At 39.6% G+C, this 22,497-nt stretch overlaps 1 protein-coding gene across 2 annotated transcripts; it reads left to right on the forward strand.

Moving 5' to 3' along the window:
- The first annotated feature begins 956 nt into the window (after nucleotides 1–956).
- On the forward strand, nucleotides 957–22,139 carry ankrd52a (ankyrin repeat domain 52a). 2 transcript variants are annotated; one of them, XM_013274862.3, is made up of 28 exons: nucleotides 957–1,382; nucleotides 2,007–2,090; nucleotides 2,194–2,272; nucleotides 2,471–2,541; nucleotides 2,747–2,947; nucleotides 3,030–3,117; nucleotides 3,246–3,400; nucleotides 3,546–3,758; nucleotides 4,316–4,394; nucleotides 4,515–4,629; nucleotides 4,811–4,893; nucleotides 5,005–5,122; nucleotides 5,271–5,339; nucleotides 5,456–5,596; nucleotides 7,025–7,087; nucleotides 7,203–7,314; nucleotides 7,493–7,564; nucleotides 7,662–7,863; nucleotides 8,005–8,092; nucleotides 8,254–8,371; nucleotides 8,894–9,113; nucleotides 9,229–9,316; nucleotides 9,408–9,491; nucleotides 10,045–10,190; nucleotides 10,314–10,396; nucleotides 10,504–10,586; nucleotides 10,977–11,068; nucleotides 12,116–22,139. In XM_013274862.3, exons 1-28 carry the CDS (start codon nucleotides 1,356–1,358, stop codon nucleotides 12,385–12,387), a joined length of 3,246 nt encoding a protein of 1,081 aa, XP_013130316.1. In that variant the 5' UTR covers nucleotides 957–1,355; the 3' UTR covers nucleotides 12,388–22,139. The 2 variants fall into 2 exon arrangements, with proteins under 2 accessions (XP_013130316.1, XP_003438946.1); XM_003438898.5 differs by having other exon boundaries at nucleotides 960–1,382; nucleotides 3,246–3,388.
- The last annotated feature ends 358 nt before the right edge of the window (nucleotides 22,140–22,497 follow it).

The raw sequence follows: 22,497 nt of genomic DNA on the forward strand, positions 1-22,497 counted from the left end.
GAGGCAGTGAAGGTGGATGAGTTTGTGCAGACAGGGTGTGAGAACGATAAAAGAGGGGAGATGGATCACTTTTTAAAAAAAAAAAAAAAGGTCCTCAAGCTAAATAAAAAATAACAGTCAATAATTTGAAGGCTTATTTTACTGTTTCTAATTGTAGTCTTTTTTCTTCTTCTTTTTGCTGTCGCTTTATCAACTCACTATAACAAATAAAAAGAATAAAAACAGAGTGACAACTCATGAAAAAAAAGTAGCACTGCGCCTTATACATCAGTAGTGGATCATTTATTACTAAAGTTTAACACTTTGTTCCACAACAGCAACTGATGTTATAGGGGGTGAATATTCAGCAAATGTGGATGTTTAACTTGATCTTAATTATTACACGCAAGGCCTACATTACTTTTTTTATCTGTGATTTTTCACTCCCACTTTCACTCTTACACATGGAAATGGAAATGTCTTACTTTTTATTGGCTCTAGTTTTACAAAAAGTAGAACTCCCTTTAACTGAAGTGGAGATTTGCATGGATATGGGTCTGCAATGAGAGACAAAAGCCAGTTAGCAGGTAGAACAATATGGTGGAGTGAATGTTTTAAATTATAGTGATAGAAAAGGGAATACGTGACTAATCAATGCGATAAAGTGTTATTGTATTTAACCTGTAACCACCACAGCTGGTGTTTTGGGTTTTTTTTTCAACCGTTGAAAAAAAATCCCCCAAACCCCCGAAAATAGAACACTTTTACCATCCATAATTCAAAATTTTGGGATAATATCTCAAAATGTCAGGTTATTTATTTATCATAAAGAGTTGGTTACTATTTCAAAAGAACTCACAGAAACTCAAGAAATTTACTTTAAGTTTTGAGTTCTTAAGTCAAAAGTTTGAAATTAGTGGAACTTTTCAGTGGTCGGATTTTTTTCTTTTGTCAGCCAGAGCTAAGTCGAAATTTCGACTTACTGAGTACGTTAACCGAAATTTTAACTTGTAGGTTCCAAGTTTGAAAAAAAAGGGTGTTTTTTTTTCAGTGGCAGAATCAAGTTTCCATGTTACAGATGTTACACCGCCGGGTGAATATTGGATGTTTTATCGTTCTCTGCCGCACGGTGTCGCCATTTCACCCGAGGAGACGAAAACAGACCGCCACGCCTGTAGGCGGACCCGCACAGTCGTAGCCAGTATCAGCAGACCAGACACTGGATACAGACAACAACAGTCAGTGACAGACCGAGACCGTATTTCTGTTTGCAATCAGCTATGGGTGTAGTGTAAGAAGAGAACACAGTAGCGCACCACAATATACCTCGAAGTTTCATCCTCATGAAGGAGCTCCGTCCTGGCTGAGTTTGGGAGATGGGAGTACTCAATATTGCAGACCAGGTACGCGGAAAGAAAGCGCTCCGTATTTGTGCTGTGGCGCAGTCTATTTGCTGGGAGAGACTGCTCTTGTGCGCAACATACTACGTCTTCTCCGCCGAACGGCTTGCTTTCATTATTAGCTCGCGGCGGGTGCATGCATATTTAGGCGGAAATTCGCATGGTAATGGTATTATTTGAAAAGATTAGCAATGTTCGTCTTTTTAAATGTTAATCTGTGAGGGTTTTTTGTTTTATTTTTTTTTTTATTTTTTTGATGGTGTAGTTTAGGCCCTGGTCTGGGTCAGGGCCAGCTCTGTTGCAGAATTAGCTAGCAGAAGCCATTTGGCTAGCTGACGTAAGTAAAAATGGCCTGTAGGCCTCAGCCAAAGGCTTGGTGTATCTGCTGGAAGCAAACAAGAAACCCATTCAGTTACACACATTGGAAGTATTCAGTGAAACATTTAACGTCACGGGAGTACATTTAACCTCTCCACTGCGCAGTTGGCGGCTTTAACGATGGTTTGACCTCCTCAGATGAGACGTAGATGATGTGTGATGGTCGTATAAGAGTCAGCGCTCCGGCTGCACGTAATTTTATGCAACGTTATTTTTTGCGGTAATTTGACTGATGTTCCTGTATTGCAGCCTCCTCTGGTCCAGGCCATCTTCAGTCGCAATGCTGAAGAAGTTCAACTATTATTGCACAAAAAGGAGGATGTCAATGCACTGGTATGAAGCAGATTCAGTTACCATGATCATGATTTTGAAGGACGTTACCCCCAAACATAAAAAAAAAAAAAAAATCCCTTTTATTTTTCCCCCCGCATATCAGGACCAAGAGCGTCGTACGCCACTTCATGCTGCTGCCTGTGTGGGAGACGTCCATATAATGGACCTCCTCATTGAATCAGGTGAGTGAATTGCGTCCATCTATCTGTGCATTAAGTATTGGCGACCTCTGTTAGCGAAGTAATCCTAACACCTGATCATTGTTCCACAAAAATAAGCTTGCTCATTCTTGGTTCACTCTACCTTTGTATCACCTGAAATATAGTTTAAATCTACTATGTAATATAGTATGTAATAGTGTTTCTGTGTCTGTATCACAGGTGCCAGTGTACATGCTAAAGACCATATATGGTTGACCCCCTTGCACAGGGCAGCTGCTTCCAGGAATGACGTAAGCAATGTATTTCCTTTTTTTCGTTTAAGACTGATGATTTCCCAGTCAGATGACCTCATCATCTAAGTCTGTTATGTATTAGTTTACAGAGATTATAATTCTCATTTAGATTTACACACTTATGAACTGCACTAAATTAAATGTGGGAAGCTGCAGATGTGATATACACCTTAAGCTGTGGTGATTGCTTCCTTCTCCCCAGAGGGCAGTGGGTCTGCTGCTGAGACGCGGAGCTGATGCAAATGCACGAGACAAGTTCTGGCAGACGCCTCTGCATGTGGCTGCTGCCAACCGTGCCTCGCGCTGCGCAGAGGCCCTGCTGACCCAGCTGAGCAACGTGAACATGGCAGATCGCAGTGGCAGGACTGCCCTGCACCATGCGGCGCAGAGTGGTTTCCAGGAGGTGAGGCTTAAGTGATTTGCTTTGTTTTTGAAGGACATAGAGTGTTCTCTCTGCAATAAAGTTCGATCAATTTGTCTTGCAGATGGTGAAGCTGCTGCTGAACAAAGGGTCCAACCTGAGTGCCATCGATAAGAAGGAGAGACAGCCTATCCACTGTGCTGCTTACCTGGGTAAGCAAGTTTTACTTTTCTTGCCAAATAGCACTTACAGGAGTGATGACAAGTGCCGGCCTGGGCTTTTAATCTGTTGAAATAAGTAGAACTTGTAATGAATTTTGTCTTTCTTGTATTATCCACAGGGCATCTAGAGGTTGTGAAGTTACTGGTGTCACGCAGTGCTGACAAGAGCTGCAAGGACAAACAGGGCTACACACCTCTTCATGCTGCTGCTGCAAGTGGTCACATTGAAATTGTAAAGTACCTGCTGAGGATGGGGGCAGATGTGAGTAACTATGTAAGAAATATTTACCTTCAGAACAGCCAAAGTAGTCTTCTCTCATGTCTGGTTTATTAATTGTGAGCAGCTCAGGGCGCACTTTATTTATTTTTCAGGCTTTTGGCACATTCTGATGTTGTTTTGCTCCGTGTTTTATTGTCAGATTGATGAGCCCAATGGCTTTGGAAACACTGCGCTTCATGTGGCTTGCTACATGGGGCAAGAAGCTGTGGCTACAGAGCTGGTGAACCATGGAGCCAATGTTAATCAACCCAACAAGTGTGGCTACACCCCTCTGCACCTGGCTGCCGTCTCCACCAACGGTGCCCTCTGTCTGGAGTTGCTGGTCAACAATGGGGCAGATGTCAACCAGCAGGTAGCTGTTTTGGTTCTTCTTCTTGCTTACTTTATTTCACTATTTCTGAAAGTAGTGAAACTCCACATTTTTATTTAGGGTAGCTTTGCAAGAGCCAGAGTTGGAATAGTTGTAGATGGGTTGATCAGATTATTCGATCCTTTGGCCATTCTGACAACATATACAAATATTAAGCAAAAAAAGAACCAAACGAAATCCAGAATCCAGAAATTCTAAGAAGGTTTCATTTACCATTTATGATTTCTCAGTTTGTAGTTTACAGTGCCTTAAAAAGAATATTACTGCACATTTTTGTTGAAGAAAATTATCAAACAAAAATCTATGGGTGCCTTTATCCCAGTGCCAGAGTGCACCGGCCCAGGTTTAAGTCTGGGCTGTCTTCCCTCTTTCTCTCTCGCTCTCTACTTTTCTGTCTATCTTCACTGCTCCACTATCCAAAAAGGCAAAAATGCCCCCCCAAAATAACATACAATATGCACAACATAGCTTTAACTGTAAGATTCCTTGCCTTCTGTTGCATAAGATCTACCCTGAAATGTGTTTGTTACCCCCTGCAGAGCAAAGAAGGGAAGAGCCCCCTGCACATGGCAGCCATTCACGGACGCTTCACACGCTCTCAGATCCTCATCCAAAATGGTAACACAGAGTGTCCTTTCTCATATTTATTTTTATTTTATTATAAGATCATGTCACAGTGTCTCTTTCTCTTCTGCTAATGGGTCTTTGATTTACTCCCTATACTCTGATTTCCGTCAGGTGGGGAAATTGATTGTGTGGATAAGTATGGCAATACTCCTCTCCACGTTGCTGCTAAGTACGGCCATGAACTGCTGATCAGCACTCTGATGACCAACGGAGCAGACACGGCCAGGTATCAGACAGCTTTAAGTGGTGTTGCTGATGTAGTAATGTAATCTTACTGTGAGGTTATAGAAATGGTTTAAAGCATAGCCCAATATGAGGGTGCATTAAAGTTTATGCTTCTCGATGTAAGATGCTTGGTTGTAAGTAGATGCATTTGTAACATCGACTGTTTTGTTTCTTCTTTGCAGACGTGGGATCCATGGAATGTTCCCCTTGCACTTAGCTGTGCTGTACGGGTTTTCAGACTGTTGTCGCAAGTTACTCTCCTCAGGTGTGTTTAATAAATGTGTGCACTCTTCTTTACCCTAATCCCTTACCATCTGTGTCTGTGTATTACTTTGAGATAGTTGTTACCTCCAGCTGTTTGCTCATTGCCCCACAGGTCAGCTGTATAGTATAGTTTCATCTATGAGTAAAGAGCATGTACTATCAGCTGGGTTTGACATAAACACCCCTGACAACTTTGGGAGGACCTGTCTACACGCTGCTGCCTCTGGAGGGTGAGATGCAGAATCTGGTTTAACACTAAAATATTAAAATGAGCAGAAATATTGCACATTCATCACATTAAATTGTTTACTTCCATTTAATTTATTCTCATGATCTTTGTTTTTGTTGTTGTTGTTTTTTTTTTGTTTTTTTTTTCAGAAATGTTGAATGTCTGAACTTGCTTTTAAGTAGCGGTACCGACTTGAATAAGAGGGACATAATGGGAAGGTGAGTCCCGCTTATCTTGTTTAGGTGTCATCTGGTTTTAAACAGCATCTGAGTATCATGTCCTGCATACTCAACACAGGTTAGAATTCAAAGTGAGGACTTTTTTCTGTCTGCAGGACACCGTTGCACTATGCGGCTGCTAATGGGAGGTACCAGTGCACTGTGACCCTGGTGAGCGCTGGCGCTGAGGTCAACGAGCCTGACCAGACAGGCTGTACTCCCCTGCACTACTCTGCTGCCTCTCAAGCCTTCAGCAGGTTAGACACTTGTTAATCTCCTTCTCTCTGTTTTCTGTTTGAAAAGACTGAGTCAACACAAGCCACCAAATTCAGCCCAAGTCAAAAAGTCAACTGTTATTTTAGAAAAATGGCTGGCTGATTTTAAAAACCTGTAATATAGATACGTTATTTTGAAATTCATTTGCAGCTGGGGAGCAAATGCGACTGTAGTCTTGAATGCCTGAAAAGAAAACAGCTGGATGTCTTTTTGTTTGTGAAGACGTTTTGCCTCTCATCCAAAAGCAGGGGTCTCAAACTTAAATGAGCTGTAGGCTACTGCTGGCACTGTCATCTCATGTGAGGGCCACTTTATAGTTCAAGTAGTACAAACCCCCCCCCAAACAAACAAGAAAACACCCACAAATACAGAAAATGTAGTGTTTTGTTTTGTTTGTTTTTATTTCAAATATTGTATAACAAGACAAAACTGCAAACCTGAACACTTTTTTTTCTTTTCTTACTCTTAACTAACTGAAGCCTTTCATTGAACTACCAAATAAATAAATTAGTACTGTCTTTCTGGCTTTACACATGGCAGCACTTCTGCTATAATTTTGTATTTAACAAAATAAAAATGCAGACATAAGTGTACACATTAGTTTTTGACTGCTAGTGAAAATTGTTTTCTTTACAAATAACTCTCACTGGACTAAACAAAGCCAATCCCTCAACATGTTTGTACTCTCTGCTCATATTGCCTTCATATTAAATTTTTTTTTTCTTTTTAAAGAACTTATTTTAACATTGCACTTAACAACAAACAAATCCTCCCTAACAAAAAAAGTAACTTCAAGAGCCAAATTGCATTATGTTTCTTCACGTAGGGGTGACGTGGGCTGCAAGTGGCCCTCGGGCTGCAAGTTTGAGACCCCTGTCAAAGAGGCTTCTTCAGTTCTCAAACATGTGATGGTTGTTTTAGGTATTTGGGTATTCTAAAACAGCAGCTCACACTTTGATGCAAGGTGTGAGATGGGGTTGAAATGCCTGGGAAGGCATCTCAAAACTGTATCATCAGTGGCTGATAAGTGGTGTCATAAGCCACCACCTCTAAACGATGGTTGTTCACAGTGGACGTAGTCCCTCGTTTACTCCTCTTTCAAATCAGCTGTCTTCACAGTCCTGCATCCTTTAAATGCAGGTGTACAGTTGAGGTGGATCTGATATTTTATGCCATGTGTTTGTGGAGTAATTATCTCATTTCTCTGTGTTAAGGTCTGAGCACTCCTCACAGCACACAGTACATTTTCCTCTGTATCGGATAAACTGTTCTTAACCAGCCTTTACAGACAAATATGACTCTATATATGACCCATATGAACCATCAAGTTTGAGAAGTTGGGTTTTAACCACGTCACAACATAACTTAGGAAAGTTTGACTAAATGGAAGCATTTCTTGTTTGTTGCAGAGTTGATCGTCATTTTTCTGGGAGCCATCAGAACGATGAGGACGAGGCAAAGGAGTCATACTTGTAAGTTCTATTTTTTTGTCTTTTTATCACCTGACCATAACCGGTTAATTGTAGGCTAATTACATGTCTTCTTTATGTCTTTTTTTTCTTCTTCTTCTTCTTCTTCTGATAACAGCTGCTTGGAGCATCTTTTGGACAATGGTGCTGATCCATCAATGGTGAATTCAAAGGGTTACAGTGCTGTTCACTATGCAGCTTACCATGGCAACAAACAGAACCTGGAGCTGGTGAGTTTCCTGTTTTGAACCTGCCAAATAACTTGGCCCATAGATTAATCAGTCATATCACACGTTTCACATCAGGTTGGGGATTAGTTAATGCGACTAATGACAATTTATGTAACATTTTCTTTTACTAGTTTCTTTCCTAAATTACACGACATCAATTCTCCTACCTTGCTTTCAGCTCTTGGAGATGTCCTTTAATGCACTAGGAGACATAGAGAGCAGTATTCCAGTCAGTCCACTGCATCTTGCTGTAAGTGTTGCACTCACTTGCAGTCACTTCTGCTCCTCTTCAGCTTCATAATCTTAACTAAATGCAAAATTGTGACTACCTTCCTCTGCTCGTTCAGGCTGATAAGGGCCACTGGCAGGCTTTGCGTGTGCTCACAGAGACCGCGGCATATGTGGACATGCAGGATGCTGCAGGTCGTTCTGTACTCTACTTGGCTGCACAGAAAGGCTACGCACGCTGTGTGGAGGTGCTATTGGCCCAGGGGGCTTCCTGTCTCCTCAATGACAACCGCCTCATGTGGACTCCAATTCATGTTTCAGGTATCTGAGCTGGAAGATTTTTTGATACAGCAATGTTTGTGATTCTTTTCCCCAAGTCGATTTTGTGTCTTGGTGTATTGGTGTGTTTTTGTTTTTGTTTTTTCCCTTGTAATTGTTCTTTTGTATCTTATTACATTCCAGCTGCGAATGGACACTCAGACTGCCTGCGCATGATGATTGATTATGGGGAGGAGGGAGATCTCACTAACATGGCAGACAAATTTGGCCAGTGAGTTGTTTTATTTTTTTCTTTTTAGTTAAGTTTTTTTTTTTTTTTTTTTTTTTTTTTTTTTTTAATTCAGCTTAAAAAAACTTTAATGCTTAAAGCTAACTTGACGAGTGAACCTCCAGTGCTAAAGTGTTTTTTTTGTTGCTTTTGTCCCCATCCAGGACCCCTCTGATGCTAGCTGTTCTCGGAGGACACACTGACTGTGTCCACTTCCTGCTGGAGAAGGGTGCCTTGCCAGATGCCAAGGACAAAAGAGGCAGCACAGCTTTGCACAGAGGGGTAGGTCAAAGAAACAACAGTTAACCTAGCATGCATGTCTTTGGACTGTGAGAGAAAGCTGGAATACTCCTAAATGCCATCTCTGTTTGAATTATAGTAATTTAACTGTTGCCATTAAACTTGGAAGTTTAATTTTTTTTTCCTCCAGTTGTAAAATTTTCGTCAAATGTTTTGAATATAAACTGGACACTGCTCAGATATACAAAGTTTTATACAAAAATACCCAAATGCATATTAGATTGTGTTGTCTTTGGCACTTTTTTTGTTAAAGAAAATAAAAACAAAAAACAAAACTTGGTCACATACAAGCACTGGACTGAAAATGAGTGAAAAAAGCAGCAAGTGTCCAAATAAAACTTTGAAAGACCTTCGGAAAGTCTGGAGAACTATCATTGAAGACCACTTTAGAAAAAGTTTGGCTCCTTGGAAGTAAAATGTGAAGGGAAAAAAAAAAAGTAATATTCTGAATTCAGTTTTTGACAGTGAAGTTTAGCTCATTCCCCATTGTTTTTGTTTGCACAGGCTGTGTTGGGCCATGATGAGTGTGTGACAGCCCTGCTGGAGCACAAAGCTTCTGCTTTATGTCGGGACACCCAGGGTAGGACACCGCTGCACTACGCTGCATCCAGAGGCCACACAAAGATCCTGGCCAGTCTGGTGCAGGCCGCCATGGCAACAGACCCACAAGATAAATTGCTGGACAACAAACAATACACCCCATTACACTGGGCTGCTTACAAAGGTTTGCTCAGTTTGATCATCTGGAAATGCCTAATCCCCAAACATTAATGTTACACATAATCATGGTCACATCTGTTGTCTCTAATGCTAAGTGTGTGTTTGTGTGTTGTTCTCAGGGCATGAAGACTGTTTGGAGGTTTTACTTGAATATAAAACATTTATCCATGAAGAGGGAAACCCTTTCACCCCCCTGCACTGTGCTCTGTGAGTGTCTTGGTCTGGAAAAACTAATTACCTTTACTGGGGGGGTTTAGATAATGTTAACTTTTCATTAACATGGTTTTCTTGCTGATAGGATGAATGGCCACTGCGGTGCTGCAGAAAGACTGCTGGAAACCTCTGGGGTCCACATGATTAACACCAGAGATGCCAAAGGAAGGTGAGGCTGCAGAATGAAAAGTACTTTATCAGGTTTTTAGGAATACATTTGTTCAATAAAAAAATAAAAAAAAAGACTGGGACTTTTATATTGTGCAAAAGATGACCAATGTGCAGGAATTGTGGTTAGCAAAAAGCTGGCTGTTATAGATCTGTTTTTATTGTTGGGGTTTCCTGTTTTCTTTTTTGTATTACTGTAGGGTCTTTACCTTACAATACAAAGCACCTTGAGGCAACTGTTGTTGGGATTTGGTGTGATTTTGGCTATAAATAAAATAAAATTATAGATGCAGGGATGGGATGTGGAGTTAAATGTTACATAGTTTATAAATGGGCAAACATTTTCCCACATTCTCGACTGGGAGATCTTGATGGAGTATCCAAAACAGATCATTAATAAAGGGGGCATAAAAGACGTTTTAAAAAGACCTACAGCAGCCTGGTCCTGTTTCAGCTCAAAGAGCTGGACAGGAAAGTTGGCTCGTCAGCACAGACATTTAAGTCTTTTTTTTTTTTTTTTTTTTTTTTTAAAAACACAAATCCTGTCTCTATAGGACCCCACTGCATGCTGCTGCATTTGCTGAGGATGTCGCAGGACTTCAGCTTGTGCTTCGTCATGGAGCAGATATCAATGCAGTGGACAAAAGTGGACGCTCTGCTCTGATGGTAGCTGCTGACAAGGGGCACAGCGGCACCGTGGGTAAGTCCTACAACTGTTGCTCGTGTGGGATTTGGTTTTTGTCGCAGAATTTCTATAACAAAAAAAGGCAAATTAATGAAACAAAAAAAGAATAAACAAGTTTTGTGTCTTGGTGTTGTCCAGCCATCCTCCTTCACCGGGCCAAGGCTGACCTGACACTGCTGGATGAGAATAGGAACACTGCCCTGCACTTGGCCTGCAGCAAGGTATGTGTTAGTTATTCACAAGATCCTCAAATCACAGGATTCTCTAAGGAATATCTTTCTGTTGACTTTTTCTGTTTTTTTAAACGGTCATTTGTTTTGTTCCTCAGGCTCATGAGATGTGCGCCCTGCTGATTTTGGGCGAGATCCACAGTCCCACTCTGATAAATGCCACCAACAGTGCTCTGCAAATGTGAGAACTTGGCAATATTTTAAACCAACAATAGATTTTTTTGTATGTATGGAATTAGACTAACACCCACAACATGCTGCATAGCCCATGTTTATTCTAGTGTGATTTTTTTTTTTTTTTTTTTTTCTCCCTTTCAACTGTAAAGTGTTAATATATTACATTTTTCCTGCAGGAATCTATTTAATTTGCATTAATTAATTTGTAGAATTTAACCCCTGTATTGTTAAGAAGATATTTTGCCATGTTGCAGTAACAGATGCACAGGAATTTAATTACTATCACTAGGATCTACATCTGAGCATTGGATTTAGGATGGATCTTTTATTGAATATTATGACTTGCATGTATTTATTTATTTATTTTCCCAAACACTACCTTGCTTGTCCACAGGCCCCTCCATCTTGCAGCACGCAATGGCCTGGCTACGGTGGTGCAGGCACTGCTGAGTAGAGGAGCCACGGTGCTGGCTGTGGATGAGGAAGGTGAGCAACACCTAAATTTAGATTTTTCAGTTTGCGTCATCTTTTTATAGATAAGAACACAAAAGGCAGTCCACTTTCAATCAGTTCATTTATTTTGTTAATCTTGTTACTGTTTGAGGGAAGTAATGTTGAAAGCAGATTTTAATAGGTCTGGGTTTGATCTTGTAAACAAACATGCATTGGCCACCAAACACTGCTACCATTATATCCAAGTGTTCTTTTTGTTTTTAGCTCTATATTATTACTGAAACTTGTGAGCTTTATTAATGGCACATGGGTTAAATATGCAGGCAGTGGAATGATATTAAAGCCATTACTTATTGGATTTTGGCCCTTTATGTGCAGGTAGCCAGCGGTGAAAGAAAAAGATCTATTACCTTAATAACCTAATGTGCAGAATGTCTCTTTCTTCAGCTGTAAAACATTTCATTGTGTTCATTAACTAACACAGACTTTGCATACACGTGGCTGTGCAAGTAGTGAGCAATGGCCTTTTAGTGCTCTGAGGGTCATTGTCCAAAGGCAGCTGCTTTTGCACTGGATCTGCCCATGATCTAATTTGTAGAGGGTTTTTTTTTCTGAAGTGCTTATTGTTGCTTAGTTACAAAAGCTTCCTTCTTCAGTGCTGGATGATGGTGACAGGCAGGATCATTGTAGATAATGTTGATGCAAGTTCCACCCCTTCTTGATTTTGATTGGCCACTGAGATAGAAGCAACACTTATGTGTGAGGCGAGTGTTCAGAATTTGAGCTATACCCAAGGTTAAAGTGGTTTACCGATGCCTGTGGACAACAAACCATGTACTGGAAGTGAGTCAGTAATGAGAGCTTTAAGAGGGGAAGCTGAGGCAAACTAAGCAATTAGAGTTAAGACTCTGAAATGCTCTTAGAGCCAAGAGAAAGTGTAGTATTTCTCTGAAATTGTACCACTGAGTTACTTTAGAATTTATATTAGTAATGTTTCATTAGTTAATTATCGGTACTTCCAATATTGATTAGAACATCTCTGACACATGATGCTCTAATGTGGATTTTGATGCGGAACAGGACACACCCCAGCTCTGGCCTGTGCTCCCAACAAGGATGTGGCTGACTGCCTGGCTCTGATCCTCTCTACCATGAAGCCTTTCCCCCAGCGGGACCCTTCCTCCTGCTCCTGCTCCTCTCCTACAGTCTCCCCCTCTCCGGGTCTCAACTTGTTGAAGCACTGCGGCATCACCGCCGCCTGCGCCCCGCTGCCCAGCAACGGCCTCCACAACGGCTACGTCAAAGACCGTCACGGTGCACCAGTTGGCCTCGACGGGTGTCTGTCTGAGTGAGGCCACACGGCCCTCTCAGTCAGCTGCTATCACCATCATCACCACCAGGGGGCGACTCCCTTTAAAATGGCCCAGAGGACCAGGAGAGCACCCACCCACATGTCTGTTTTCTGTGTATGTATGTGTTTGTGTGTCTGTGTGTGCGTGAGTGTTTGGTCTTCTCTTGAGGTGCAGTCAAACCTAATATGCAATTAGATCCCATTCCTCCATCTCCTAATAGTGCTTAATATGTAGAGGCACATTGCTCTACAAGGTCACTCAGATAAAGTGTGGCATTCAAAATAAACACTAGCAATCTGGCCATCTCTAAATCATTTAACCCTTTAAAATCATGTTGACATAGTTATATAACCAACATTTAAGAGCATGTCTGTATCCTCGACTGTATTTCGCTTCATATCACTCACTATAAAGAAAGTCATATCATGTTAAATCAGTTGCAGTGACCTTGTAGAGGAACATACAGCCTTCCCAAATTAATGATCAAAGAGTTTCTTTGTTTTTATGGTAATTACTTTCTTCTTTTTTTTTCTTTTTAATTTTGTTTTTAAATTGTCCGTTAGCCTAGATTTTTATGAAGGAACCACACAAGGGAAAAATCTAAATTTTGCTTCAGAGTGCAATGCTTGTGTACTACAGTACAATCTGCAAATTTGGAAAAGGGTCACAAAGATGTTAATTCCATAGTGTACTTTAAATGTACGGCCTAGAATTGTTTGGCATTTTAAGATAATTTGGTAATGCTGCTGAATACATTGGCATGCTCTCCTTCCAAAGGAGAGCCATGCTTGGGTCAGCATCGTAACATCGATCTGTTCTTAATGCTGACTTCATTTTTTTAAAGATGCTAAATAAGTGTTTGTTAAGCTAGAATGTTTCTAAGCATATAAGTTATGACCAAAGTTGATCAACACTACTATGGCTATAAATTATTTATTTGAGATGAACTGTACTGTATAGAGAAAGACAATAGATCTCGATATACCTCGTCAACTCGTTTAGCAGCTGCTTCATCTTCACCCAGGGTCTGTAGGCCTAATGTTCTCTTTTTGTAGGACTAGAGAACTACTGTAGGATAGTGACTGACTGAGGCCTTGTTCTATTCTAGATGAAGGCTTTACTAGTAATATCTGCCAACAACACCTCATCAAAGCATCATATATCTGAGCACATAAGTGAACAAGCCATTTCAATTTATTTCCCATCTCTTTAACAGTGTTTTTAAGGAAAAGATTTTAGAATCTGAATGGCCTGATTGTTGAAAAGAGAGTGATCAATTTTGGGTTTTGGCACTAATGATGTTTTTGCTCTTTGTGTTTCTGAAGTTGAACCGGCCATCAGCATTGCGGTTTTAACAAGCTCTCTCTAAAGGAGTATTTCTCGGAGCTGATGAACTAGTCTTAAGCATCTAATAGCTTATATGTCAACCGGTGAACGCTGATCAATTAGAACAGATTAAGGAGTATTGTCTGCTATTTTTATTGGGCAGTTTTCAAGCAATATTTTCTTTTGGCCTTCTTTTGTTTGGCGTTATTGAATAGACAATCACTGTCACAAGGGCTTTTGTTTCCCTGGAATGTGTTTTGATTTTTCTTTTTTTTCGGGGGTTAGTTTTTTGGGTTTTTTTTTTTTAATTATTTCATGGAAAAATAACCTAAAGACTAAACGAATGGCTCTGTGTGCCGGGCATTTTACTGTCAGTGTCAACACAAATGCACTGGATTGCCTTTATGGCATCTCATGAAATGCCTTTTTGACCCATGCCTTCCGTACATAACACATCATTTCAGTTGGATTGCTTAATGGCAGAGAATGACGAGCCCTAAGACCAATTATGTCTCCACCAATTTGATTGGAACAGCATTAAACCACAGTGTCTAGTGGGAATAAAACTGCCCGGCTTTTCTTTGTGTCCCGGCATTATCAAAGACCAGGGAGTTTGAAATCCCTAATAGAATCAAATAGGGCTAAGAGGAAAAAGAGAGGGATCTTTGCTTAGGCCAATACCTGTTACTTAGATTTCAGGAATAGCAGAAATCCAAATATGTGCTTTTTTTGTGTTCATTTTTTTTTGTCTCTTCATCCCATTTTCTGGTACTAAGCATACTAAAGATGATTGTATCGGACCACTAGAGCTGTTTGTGACTTTTAGATGTTATACCTATGCTATTTTGTTGTTGTTGTTTTTATTTTTAAAAACCATCGGCTGGTGGTTAAATTACACTGAGTCAGATTGTTTTCATTGGCGCGATAACTTCATATCCAGTGGTAATGAAGTGGCACAATTGCACACGTTAGTTGACTGGATGAGAGATGAGGACCTAGGCTAGGCTATGTTGTTAAATACACCTTACAAAAACACTTTCGCATAATTGTATTTAACTTGGTTTTCTAAAACTGACAATAGTACACGTTAGGGGCAGTGATTTCTATGAGTTAATGATTCATAGTTGGCATTTAATACGACCTCTATAACTGACTGAAATGAAGCGAAACTAATTGGTGAACCCCAGCCTTCGTTCTCTTGATTAGTTTATAATTTTCTCGAGAACCAATATAATATTACTGGGGATAGGTACATACTTTGTTGTAATCTCAGGATCTGTGCTGAAACAACAGGCAGAATTTATTAATCCAATCAGATCTCTGCAGGATTATTATGTCTACACTTTTTCTTCTTGATGGGATGTTCCATAATTGAATTCCTTTTTAACCCCAATCCCACAGCACTTAATTAGATAGTCAAGCACGCACTTTAGTACATTCAGGTTCTAAGTGTGCAAAATAGAGCAGATGTAATGTATGTACTTATGTTTACATGCATGTGTAATGCTGCTGAAAACAGGAAAGTAGGGTTGTAAAAAGACAAGCAAAGGCTGCAATGAAATTGTACTCTAACAATGCATTATTTAAAATAGGAAAAAAAGAAAAAAAGCAGGTGTATTTTCGGGGACAGTGTCCACTGCCCGCTGACTTGAGTTATCGGTTTCTGGGTGCATGGCCCAGCAGCGTGATATGGTTACATTACCCAGCCTACTGCTGACGACATAGACTCTGGTCTAAGTCGCTTAAAGTCAGTCCAATGATTTTTAAACACCTCAGGCAGGCTCCTCAAAAACTACATACTCTTTCTGCCATCAGTAGGTGCTGTCAGGCCAGCCTGTCCAGGCAGGGGTGTCCTTTTTTAATTTTTTTTGCTTGCCTCTTGTGATGTCCATATCTGACCAGTAAATGGAGCCATTGCCCCTTGCAACTATACAAGTCGTAACTGAATCTTTTTGTTTTATTACAGTGTTCTTATACATGCTTTTTTCATTATTATTATATTATTATTATTTGTGTGTACCAGTAATAACTGAATGATTGTGCACGGAGCTAGATCACGATTTTGATATAGCAACGATTAAGCAAATGGAGCATATACAATATATCTGGAGTCAGAAATGGAAAGCAATGAAAGGTCCACTTGTAGCAATAGCGCACGTGCGTGTGTAATAGTGTGCAGCACAAATATTGCACTGCCATCTGTTTAGGCCAGTTCAGTAAATCAAAGCATAAATGCCAATGGAAGATTTAAATGCGGGTTAGATGTCATAATCTTTGGTCACAAAAAAACAGGCCTGATTGCCAAAATGTGTTAAGGGGGGAAACCCCTCTTAGTAAAGCAGCAATGGATTTATGCATTCAAGCAGTTTACAGTCTGACCATCAAATCTGAGCCATGAATTTTCTGACTGAAATGAATGTAGGGTCAGTTTAGAGCAGGACAAATTGCTTTTTCCCGACTTTAAACTGTTGCTCTTCATTTGTCTTGCATAGATATGATTATACAGGTAGCATGTAGTAAAATAATTCTCTGCATATTATACTGTGTGTGTGGTAGTCTTCCTGCATCGAAGGTCTGGATATTTCTTTTGGCATTATCATTGGTGTATAGGCTTACTGTTGTGAAATATCACTTTTCTTTCTCTATACATATTGTGTGGAGTGTAGCCTACAAGGTAAACGGAGGACAGGAATTCAGATGAATTCAACATTCATATTCATCCATTCCATTGAGATTGCCTTACAGTACAGTAAAACAAGAGGGACAAGAAGGTCTACAGTAGATACGATCACACGTTAAATAGCCTATATTTGACAAAAAATGCACCTAAGCTACACCCATTTAGTGCCATAGAAACCTTGATTTGCCTTTAGACATTAATCACATTTACTCAGTCAGTAACATATTCAGACATAGGCAGGAGTATTATAAATTTTGTGTTTGGAGCTGCATGCGTTTCACCAGTTATATTAGTCAAAATAAAAGCTATAAATATTTGCATGGGATATTCATACTTGAAACCAAGTATTCTGTTTAAAAAAAAAAAAAAATTTGGTGTTGCTAGAAGTCTATTTTATAATTGGACATTTTTTGAAGAATATACTTAGTCCCTTTGGTATTGGCAAAGCAGTCCCTAGGTTTTGTGGTAAATAAGGTGGTTTGTAAAGTGTGTTACAAGGAGAAAAAAAAACAATTTTTGATGTCCAAAACTGCATGGTATATATACAGAATAGAATTGATTTGCCTCAATGGATGTCTTGGTTCTTACTTGAAGTAAATGGCAAATTTCAATTCAGCCCTCTGATCCACTGTTGAGCCTTTTGCCTTAAAAGCTATAAAAGAAAACGATACCTGGCAGTACCTGTTTAGTTGTGTCACCTTCAGAGTTATGCTGCTAGGTTGGATTGCTGAAAAAGAAAATTGGCTTTTTTTTTTCTTCTTTTGTTTGGTCTTACAAAAATCTCTGGGTGTCAAGAAGCACACAAATAAATTGAGGTAGCACATAGCTCAAGGTTGCCATGGTGCAGAGATTGTTCGGAGTGGTTGGGATCTCGCCATATTTTCCACTGTGAATGAATTCAGAGTTCACTAAACAATCAACTTTGGCTTATGTAATATCTAGAGCCAAACGACCGGGGTGGGGGGTGGGGGGAGAGCAGTGGTGTACCTCAGAAATATTCAGACAGAAAAGAAATTCTTGCTTGTACAGCTATGCTAACAAAGAGTTCAGATCTTTTGATCCATTTCGTTGTGAGTTGTGTAATTCTGCTTAAACCAGCCTAAATCAGATGTATCTACGCGGAAGTGTTTGAATAGTGTCAGTAGATGTCTCATGTTTCCTACCTTACGAAGGGGCAGCCAACTGCACTTTGTACTTTTTATTGGACCTGCAGTTTTACCTCATCAGTGATCTTTTGTGTGACAATGCTGACATTGATCCTCTGTGATTCTTTTTGGGGGGGCGTTCTTTTTTTTTTCTTTTTTTTTTTCCTTCCTGATGCCAGTCGTGAAGATTTCTCGTGTAGTGTGAGTGACTTTTCAACATAAGCCCTTTTTTTTTTTTTTTTTTTTTTCTCCTTTTTGAACTGAAAACTGAACTGAAAAGCCTAGTTAACCCTGTTGCGACATGTTTCTCTTTATTACGATCAACCAATGACTCTGTTATCTGACGCAAGTCATGTGGAGCAAAGAGTAGAGTCTAAGTTAAGGTGGGAAATGAAGGTAGCTATAAAACTTTACCTCTGTAAGTCAGAACAATACAAGTTTTACATTATGACTAATGCTCGTTTGACCGCCTTCCCTGCCTGAACACTTGGTCATTAATTTCCCCCACCAATAAGACCTGTGTAATATCGAACACAGTGTTGGCATGGTGCCTTTTATTTGTTACTACCGAAAGGTACGGTCTTCCATTTGTATTTCCCAGAAGCCTTATATTGGGAAAGAGAAATTACACTGAACATACATGACTACAGTAGATGGGCTCATACTCCCACTGAGCATTATTACTTCAATCTAGTGTGATCCAAGTTAAAACGACAAAAACAAACAAAACACTCTGAAGAACTCCTACAGTTTTAGTCTGGATTTCACTATTTGCTCCCTTCGGGAGGCTGAATAACTTGCACAGTACTGATGCGATTTAGGGCACATCAAACATCAGATGGATGGGGATCAATAGTATGAAGCACAAATCCAAAGAAGGCACCTCGGGACTCAGCTGGCTCTCTCAACAATAAGCGAAGGAGCCTATAGACCAAATTGAGGCAAAGAAGTGAGGAAAAACATCTAACTCCCTAGTGCAGGAAACATGAGGTTTGATTGTCAGTAACACATTAACTGTAGAAAGACCATTGCCTGGAATTTCAGAGCTTTCTTCTGATTGTTCTTCTCAACTCTTGGGTATTCGTTGACGGTTAGTAACTTCACAGTGCAGATTGTGAAACGATGCGGTACCTGAATTCAACATCAGATATAGGTAAACTGTTTGTTGTGACTGTGTTGCGATTTGATTGTGGAGATTGTTTTTTGTCTTTTATTTTTAGGCTAGACTGACTACAAGTAGGGTTGCAGTAGTAGCTGTGTGCAGTGTTAATAACAGTGTGATCATATTATAGGAGTGACGTAACATTTGTTGTCTTACTTCGACATTAAGGCATGGATCATCTTCTCTCAAGCTGACCTCGTTTGAAATGGAAGATAAAAGTGCAATAACCTTTTGTTTATCATTGCTTCCTCAGTTGGGAAAAATATTTAATATGCCCTTTTCTTTTTTTGTTAACACCAAAAGTCACTCATCTGTAGCAAATGAAGGATTTCAAGTGGTCCTCTTGTTTGTGATCAGAGAGGTGGCATTTGATTGTGGAGTGTGTGATATTCCATTCTTAAAACTGTGATCGACATACATCTTTAACAGCTGCCTGCTCAGACAAAGGACCCTGCACAAGTTGATAAATTTGAGTAGGATAATTTTTTTTTTTTTTTTTTTTTCTTCTTTCTTATGGATGGACTTTGATGGTATTGTAGTTTGGACTTCTGGTTTAATAGCCGGTATAGACATGTTCATTTGCATGTGTAGATGTGTATATGCATCCTTTCTTCCTCCTTGAATGAAATGTTTTCTCAAAAAAAACAAAAAAAAAACCATATTTAGACCTGCTGTCGGTGATGTATGCGGATAAATGGAAATATGAAATGCCTTATATTTGTTTTCAATGTTAAGCATTAAGGGTTCTTACATGTCCCTCCCTTTTCAGCGTGTAGCCTAAAGCTTGTACAGTTAAGAAACTCATGAGATTTATATCTACTGTATAGCCTGTGTGTTTTCAGAATTTGTTACTTGGAGGTCCTGTGATTGTGGTTTTAGAGAAACATTCCCCTTGAAAGTGCCGTTTGTTTTCACCAGCAAAAGATGTGTCTTTGGGGGGAAACCTTTATTTACACGAAGGAAAACAAATGTTCAAAACACTTTCCAGTGTTTACTGTCGAACTGAATGACACAACGCATTCGTGCAGTTGAACCAAGGCAGCAATCTTCTGATGGAGCACCTTATCGACATGCTCCTTCTGTGAGCCCACAATAGAAGTAGTCTCTCACCAAGCTTGATTACTCTAAAGCAGAGCCATATCAAAGAATTTGCCCATTAGGAGCCCCCTTGAATGTGCTATTAGGAATAGCCTACTGTAGGAAAGGATGTATACTGCATGTTCTGTGACATTTTAGTAGTGGTTGTCCCTCTTTTTCTTTTTTTGTTTCTCCGTGTTTTTATGTTTAGTCTGCTTCACTGTAGATGTTGCCACCTCATTGCAACTCACGAGCTATTAACAATCCTCTCACAACTGGACTTAAAGCAGGCGTTGATCTGCTGCTGAGGCAGCCTTAAGTCATTGCGAGTTTTAAAAAGGAAACGCTAGTTCAATGGGTTGCCTGTTTTGTGTTATTTTATTTTGAGTGGCTTATTATGGGGTAATGACAAAGGAGCCCTTATCATGAGTGGAAGGACTTTGAATCAGGTCATGTGATGAATTACAATCAAAGAGTTTCACAGTGCACCTTCACAGAAAGTTAAACAAAAAAAAAAAAAGTTGGCTTGTCCACCCAACATTCCAAAGTTGATTTAATTTTCCACAGTCCTGTCCCTCTGATTGAGGAATTTTATTTTATTTTATTTTTTTCCTCTTTGCTGGTGAATGAAGTGGGCATGTGTGTCAACGACAGGGTTCCCTATTTAGCCTAACGCTGATTACCTCATTTACAAATCTGCAAATATACTATTCTACTGTGTGTAAAGGAGTCAATGCCATCACCAGCAGCGCGGTCTCGAGACCTGTGATGACAACAGGACCAATGAAGTTGAAATTAGTCAATTTTGAAATATGACCAGTCTGGGAATATAGGGTTAAGACACGATTCAGACATTATTATTTTTTTTCTTCTTCTTCCTTTTCTTTTTTTTTTTTTTTTTTTTTTTTTTTGTAAAGATGAATGAGCCTCTTAAGATTTCTTTAACTAGTACATCACCACAGCTGCTACCCCAGTCAATGCAGGAGCTGTCAGAAAGCTGCAGATACTTTTATTGTTTGTTTTTTAAATAGCCAAGTCAATATTCAAAGTTAAAATCAAACACTTGTTAAAACACAGCTCTTCAAACTCCAACTGGACTAGCAGCTGTTGGCACTAGCATGGTTCAGGAAGCCTGGTGTATCACAATTGTTTAAGTGAACGATCACATTAGCTTCACTTGCTGTTTTTTCAGTAGCATTTCTCCTACCTCCTTGTTTTGCAGCCTTGAGTATTGTTAGTCTCTCCACCTGTTCTGACTTAAAAAAAAAAAAAAAAAAAAGTTTATTCACAGTACGGGAATACAGATTTATCATAAGCAATGGTAGTTATACATAAAGTGTGCTTGGTTGTGCTGTATGTGTACTTGTCTATTTGACGTTGGAAAAAAAAATATTTATGAGAAGCATTTATACGACAAAATACCACTGGAATGTGAAGCCAGACAACGTTATGATGCAGATTATGATGATAGTCTATCCCCTTTAACATTCAGTGGCGAATGGTCAGAGGAATCATCTTTTTAAGAAAATGAATAACCATTGGCTTTATATTTTAACAGCATTTATTTCTTTGGTTTCCTCTTATGCATATACTTCCCCCATCTAGCCCTATGGTATACAATATTTCAACGTTTACAGCTTCCTTCTGGGTCAGCCATTGATTTTTATTTTTTTTTTATTTTTTCTCCCCCCCTACAGTTGTAATGATATCACAGGTTGTCACAGGGATGATAGTAAGGTGTATTTGTAAATGTGGATGAGTTTGAGCCCCTCGAGCCGTATGCCTTTGAATCCATCTGTCCACTCTGTACCAAATTCTGCTACACAGGCGTCTTGTTTCCGCACTGCCCCAACATTTTACATCCAGTTTTGAGTACAAAGGGGTACGGGACAAGGGTGAAAGGTTTGAGGTTTTTCAGACCAGGCCCCGCCATCCCACCACCCTCACAACCACCCAACAGCTCACCCATGCCTACTCTAAGACAGGACCAGCCCAACTCCCCCACCCCTCCCCTCCCCTCTCACCCACCGTCTCACCTTTAACCTCAAGCCATTCATTTTTCTGTTTTTGTTTTATTTTAATTTTTTTCGACAATGCAATCCTGAAAGCACTTTGCCTTGTTATTCCTTTGTGTGAACATGTGAATGATAATTTGTTACAGAAATGTTAAATATGTAAAAGATCATTCACTGTTTTGGAAAAACCTGCATCTGTCTTTCTGACGTTAAAAGGAAAAAAAAAACAATTTAGTGACATTAAACCTGAATCTATTTTATAAAATGTTTGCTGCAGCCAATTGGTCTTGTCATTCAGTATTGTGGCTTAGGGTTGTTTGTGTTCAATAAAGTGCTATTGCTAAATATTTCTTGAGTCTGGAGTTATTTATGTTTTTCGTGTGTTGTGTTTTCGCCAGTCTTTCAAACTAGGAACCTAAGAAAAAAAAAAAAGCTGAGAAGACATTTTAAACCTTTTTGTGTGTGTGTGTGTGTGTGTGTGTGTGTGTGTGTGTGTGTGTATGTGAGAATCTACTTGAGGCTTGAGGTTTCTCAACTCAAATGAGGAACTGACAAAGCAAAGAACTTGACTGTATTTACCACCACTGTTAGCTCACATTTTATAGTAGTATGATGGGAGTGTATTGGACTTTGACCTTTGTGTGTTACTCATAAGGAATTTATATACTTTTTAAAGTGTTTATGTTTTCTGCAAAATACAGTAAC

The sequence above is a fragment of the Oreochromis niloticus genome, linkage group LG20, assembly GCF_001858045.2.
Source record: "Oreochromis niloticus isolate F11D_XX linkage group LG20, O_niloticus_UMD_NMBU, whole genome shotgun sequence".
Taxonomy (NCBI): domain Eukaryota; kingdom Metazoa; phylum Chordata; class Actinopteri; order Cichliformes; family Cichlidae; genus Oreochromis; species Oreochromis niloticus.